This window comes from Alligator sinensis, unplaced genomic scaffold (genome assembly GCF_000455745.1).
Source record: "Alligator sinensis unplaced genomic scaffold, ASM45574v1 scaffold448_1, whole genome shotgun sequence".
NCBI classification, from domain to species: Eukaryota; Metazoa; Chordata; order Crocodylia; family Alligatoridae; genus Alligator; species Alligator sinensis.
The window spans coordinates 2,384,228-2,390,236 of record NW_005841870.1 but is presented as its reverse complement, the minus strand read 5'-3'; the positions used below and the strand labels follow the sequence as shown (position 1 = coordinate 2,390,236).

Genomic DNA, 6,009 nt, shown 5'->3' with positions numbered 1-6,009 from the left:
CAAAATGGCTGCCCTCATCAGGCACCTGGAGGCTGCCAGCTCCAGGCCCTTAAAGTGGCAGACACACCCTGTGCTCTGCCACACTTAGTATTATTTCTTTTGATTGAACTTGGTAAGGCCACAAGGTCAGGGAACCTTGACCCCAAGTAAGGATCAGTCCGGATCCTGGCTCTCAGAGTGCCAAGAGGAGGCAGAATGGCCAAGCAGAGCTGAAGTGACCTCATAGATGGGGGCAGTAAACCGCTGAGAGTGAGACACCAGGACAACAGCCGGCAGCCACTGGAGGACCGGACAAGGCTAGAGGTGCCACAAGTAGCTTCAACGCATCAACACCGATGATGGCATGTGGCCGGGGTGTTGGGAAGAAGGAGCCCCAACGTCAAACCACATCTACACCATAAGTATCCTGGTGGGCACCCCCGTACTGACACCACTGAACCCCTCTTTAAGAATACTATTAACACCAAGTTATGGCAGGAAAGTTGAGGGGAAGAGAGCTAGCTTTGGGGTACTCTCAAGGTTGGTCGCTGATGGCGATGGTGTGACATGCATTAATAAAAAACGAGGGAAATTTAATCTGGATTTCAGTAAAGCATTTCAAATAGTGCCACATAGGAAACTAGTTAAAATGGAAAAGATGGGACTCGGTATGTGAATTATAAAGAAGCAAGGAACGGATTAAAAGGGAAACAGGGTAAATAAAAATCAATGATTTTGTTAATCAAAAAAAATCAGATATTTTTATTTAATTGTATTTTAAGATGCTTTTTTTTAAAAAAGAAACCTATATAAAGATAGTTTTTATTTAAGACAGGTTAAAGCTCAAAGACATCATCATGGAATGGGGATTATAACTTCTAATTATATACTATTTGAGACAGCATTGCTGGATAAAGTGTATGAGAAAGAAATTGAACAGTGTGCAAAAAGTCTAGAGGGGAAAATTGTTAACCTGAGTCTTGATGGATGGAGCAATGTCCACAATGATCCAGTAATCTGTGTTTGTATGACAACAGAAGAGAGGACTGTCTGCCTTACAGAAACAATTGATACATCAGGACATGCACACACAGCAGAATACTCACAAGAAGTAGCAGTAAAAACTATAACAATCTGTGAAAAAAAATGCAAACATCTAGTACGCAGCTTTGTCACAGACAATGCTGCAAATGTGTCAAAGATGAGAAGAAATCTAAAAGAAAGTAAAGAAAGCCCCAAGCTAATAACATGGCTGCTGCACTCATTTGATGCGCCTCTTAGCCAAAAACTTCACTGATCCAGAAATAAAGGCTAATGTTGTTGAAATTGCAAAACATTTCCATAACAACCACTTCGTAGCAGCTGCTCTGAAGAAAGCAGGAGGAACCAAACCAACTCTCCCACGAGACATGCAATGGAACTCAGTAGCGGACTGTTTTGAGTAATATAGTGAGAACTGGCCTAATCTGATGACAATTTGTGAACAAGATCATGACAAAACAGATGGAACTGTCAGAGTCAAGGTTCTTAACATTGGTCTAAAGAGAATTGAAGAATGTATGCTGACTATCCTGAATCTTATTTCTGTAGCCTTGAACAAAGCGCAGGAAAATTGCTGTTTTATTGCTGATGCTGTTGAAATTTGAAAGGAACTGAGTGAGACCTTGAAAAGAAAAATACATAATGAGAGAGTTTAATTACAGGCATTTAAAAAATTAATGGATCAAGCACTATCTCCAACTCATTTTCTTGCCAGTTTTCTCAGTACTCTGTATCAGGGTAAATCCTTAACTGCTTAAGAAAAGGAGTTGGCTCTGACATGGGCATCCAGTAATCATCCCTCCATAATGCCAACTATAATAAATTTCAGGGCTAAGGGTGAACCATTCAAGAAATATATGTTTGCTGATGAGGTTTTACAGAAAGTCACACCAGTGAACTGATGGAAGTCACTTAAGCACCTGGATCTATCAGAGATTATTGAAGTGATAATCCATCTTTTAATAGCAGTAGCTTCTTCAGGTACAGGAAGAATATTTTCTTCCTTTGGACTAATTCATTCTAAATTGAGAAATTGATTGGGAACTGAAAAAGCAGGACAGCTTGTCTTTCTTTTCCAGCCTATGAATAAACAGGAAGAGGAATGTAAAGACTGAGGACTGAGTTTGCTGCATAACCCAGTATTTTTAGTTTCTTGTGTTGATCTGACTGAAATAATCTATTTAATTTTGTTAAAAACACATTTCACATTTATAACTAAAATTGTTAAAATTTTTAAAATACATATGCTTGTTTTGTTAAAATAATTATACATGTTTGTTGTTGGAGAAAAATATCCAAAATAAACAGACTTGTGTTTTAGTTAAATAAAATAATTTAAAATGTCTGTTGTTTTTCATGATGGCTCTTGTTGTTCTTGTAATACAAGATGGCAAAAGTATCTCCCAAATAACCATGATTAATCTAGTGACTTGGAGATAGTTCACCTCCTAATAACTTCACAAGTATCTGCTTCAATTAGCTTTGGTAAATAAAATAACCAAATCATAATATAGTTTTCTAATGTAGCTGCAAAATTAATCTGAAAATATATCAAAATTAATCACTGCTTTAAAATGTATAGTGTGTACCTTCTAAAAATGAAACCTACATCTATCTCTGAGTTGTGAATAATATGTATTAAGGTTACATCAAACAACAAGAATGCACTTTTTGTAGAAAAAACATTATTAAATTGAGGCTTCCTAACCAGTGATTTAAAATGTGATTCAAATCATTATTTAAATTGATTTGATTTAAATCAAATCACCTTGAGGGAAGATGATAATGGGTTGTGCTTAAGCTATCAGGGCAAAAGGAGCTTATTAGTAGAATTCCATGAGGCTTAGTCTTGGGACTGATCATATTTTCATTAATGATTTTGGGGGAAAAAGAAAAGTAGAAGGGTACTAATGAAATTTAAAGAAGACATTAGGAGGTACTGACAATACAGATGAAGATCAGAATATCATACAAAAAAATTAGATGATCTTAAAGAATTGAGTAAGTGGAATTAAATTGAACACTATAAATTGCAAGGTCATACAGTTAGAGACTAATAAGTATTTCTGCTATAAGACAAGAATTTATAAGTTGTCAGCAACAAAAGAGGAAAAAAGATTTGGGTGTTCTAGAGCACAGGATGACTATACATCAGGAAGATAATGTGTGCTTCTTTCTATTCTTTACCATATTTTCTTTCCGTCAACATATATTTTCCTGGGTTTTTCTCTTTTACGTTTATTTAATAATGTACAATAGTTCCCTCTATCTTCCTGGTTACATTTGACCTCTCCCTTAGTCCCTTGTGTCTTCTTTCAGCTTTTCCCTCCTTCCCCTTACTCTCTTTTTGCTTACTCATACTTCCAATCAATCATTTCCTCCCATTTCTGCAATACCCCCAGTCATTCCATGAAATCCCCACATACACATATTAACCTGAACTACTTTACTCTTCTCCAGGCTTCAAAGGACCTTGGTGAGGAAAGGCAACAAAAGGAATTTCAAGACACTGGACTCTCCGGGAGCACATCCAGAGGGAGTGCAGTGGCGCAATCACATCCCCCTTTGGCTGTATTGCCCATAAGCTCTCAGCACCAGGTCAGCCCAGAGCTGCTAATTTTGCTCAGCTCTGGAGCTCAGATAATGAGTGCTGCTGCTACCACTCATCCCCATCCTTTCTCTGATTGCTAAATTCACCAAGGAGGGAAGAGGAAGGCGAACAATAGCAACAGCCACCCCATAGCCCCCAGAGCAGGGGCAGATAATTATTTTGGGTAGAGGGCCACTTACTGAGTTTTGGCAAGCCATCGAGGGCTGCATGACAAGCAGCCAGGGGCAGATAAATGTTAATTTTCTAAATTTTTTAGGGGCCACGCAGGCCGGATAGAATGGTTTGGTAAGCCGCATCTGGTCCATGGGCTGCATTTTGCCCATCCCTGCCCCAGAGCTATGCAAAAGCTCCAAGCAGATGCTCCACGTTCTGGGCAGATGGTGCCCCAATCAACTGGTGAGCTCAGAGCACACTACCAACAGGGAGCTCCAGCAGGAACCTGTGCTGACCAGGCAGGGAATTCAGAACTTATGCACGTGCGGCACAACCAAAGTGAGGAGCTGCACCCCCTTTGCCCCATTCCTGGATCCACTACTAGCTCTCCCTTGCCCCTGGAAAATGGGACAAGAGCTAAGGATCTTCTTCCTGCTTGCTGGAAGTCCAAAAATCTTCACAGCTGGAGCAAAGCTAGAAGCCATTTATTCTGAGGCCACGAGGCAGGGAAGCATTCTTTTTCACTACTCTGCACAGCTGAAAGGTAGGTAAAATACAGTGATGGAGGAAGAATTAGGCAGTAACTGCTTCTGCCCTGTTATCCAAAGAATATAAATCTCTCCCACAAGTTTCCATGGTGCTTACAGTATAGAAGACGCATTAAAACTGTCCACACTAGTACCTGACTGAGCAGATCAGCTCAAGCTCATCTGCAGCTATCTCCAACAGGATCCAAAACTAACTAATGATTCCTTTGCTGCTACTGTACCATAATGTAAAATCCCATAGGAAAGGAGAGAGTCACTGTCTCATGTAGTATCATCAAGTTTATTCTTAGGAGACTCGCTGTTGAGTACAAAGGAGCTGGTTGAAAGGTGTTATCAGGGCCTTCCTTGTAGCATCTATTTTCCTTAGTTGCCAAAACCTTCAAAACTGTCTTGTTTATATTTCAGTAAGTTATCACCTGCAACTGAAGGCTATCTACTTGGGTGCCTACCCACAATAGCTTCACCTTTTTCTCTATAGGAGCCAAGTAATATACTAGCTGGCATATTTTAATCCCCAAAAGAATTTTGGTTCATGTTACAATATGACCTCCAAATTGAATCACCGACAGTTTGGGGGGACTACAAATAAAATGGCAACATACAAACAGTATTTCTAAATAGAAGTACATATGTCACACACTGTAGACATTTGAACTTCTAACACAGAGTGAACAGACTATATATTGGTAGGCTGTATTATTATATTATCTTCAATTCTACTGCTGCCAAATGGAATCACTCTTACATGCTATAAAAGACAAGCACCATACAGCAATATTAAATACCTATAGAAATACCTGTATCAGTATATTTTACTCACTGTGGTGCACTTGTATAACCTGATGATTTAATTTTATTGTGGAAAACCAGGGGTTGGTCTTTCATTGTGCCCTTCGGACCTGCATTAAAATAGTTTAAACCTTTAATAAAGCAGTTTTAACATCACATTTCTGTAATTCAACATAAAATATATTTCTTTAAGTTAATTAAACATTTCCTGTCTCCTTATATTAAAATTTTTGAAAATTTAAAATGGGATAAACAGTTATGGTAAACCAATCATCTAAAATAATGATAAACTGAAGAGTGGACAGACAGACAGGCAGACAAACTGAAGTTTTAGACATTGCTATTTATGTGACAAATCATCATGTGCCAAACATCAGATTAAAAATCAAATAATTAAATATATGGCGCATACACAGATTTAGTTTTCTACTGAATGCAGTATTTATCGAGTTTGTGATCAACAATTCATATAAATAAAATTGGTTTTGCTTTTTCCAGGTGGTTTTATTACTTTACAAGCCTGAGAAATAAAGAATTATACAACAGTAGGAGGTTAAAAAAAAATCACTTTTGTTTTATGTCTTCACACGGTTCAACAAATATATCCCCAAAACAATAGCAAATGTATGTTGATAGCAGTATTTATCGAGTTTGTGATCAACAATTCATATAAATAAAATTGGTTTTGCTTTTTCCAGGTGGTTTTATTACTTTACAAGCCTGAGAAATAAAGAATTATACAACAGTAGGAGGTTAAAAAAAAATCACTTTTGTTTTATGTCTTCACACGGTTCAACAAATATATCCCCAAAACAATAGCAAATGTATGTTGATATTGTTTTTTAAAGACACAACAGTTTTCCCTTTTGCTGGCATATCATTAGGTTT

The 6,009-nt window shown here is 37.8% G+C and overlaps 1 protein-coding gene across 1 annotated transcript in view; it reads right to left on the bottom strand.

The window, feature by feature from the left end:
- Positions 1–6,009, bottom strand: part of WDR27 (WD repeat domain 27) — a 271,099-nt gene that overhangs the window by 224,105 nt on the left and 40,985 nt on the right. The window contains exon 14 of the mRNA XM_025194665.1: positions 5,153–5,231. Coding sequence (XP_025050450.1) covers positions 5,153–5,231 — 79 coding nt within the window. The remainder of the gene's footprint in view (positions 1–5,152; positions 5,232–6,009) is intronic.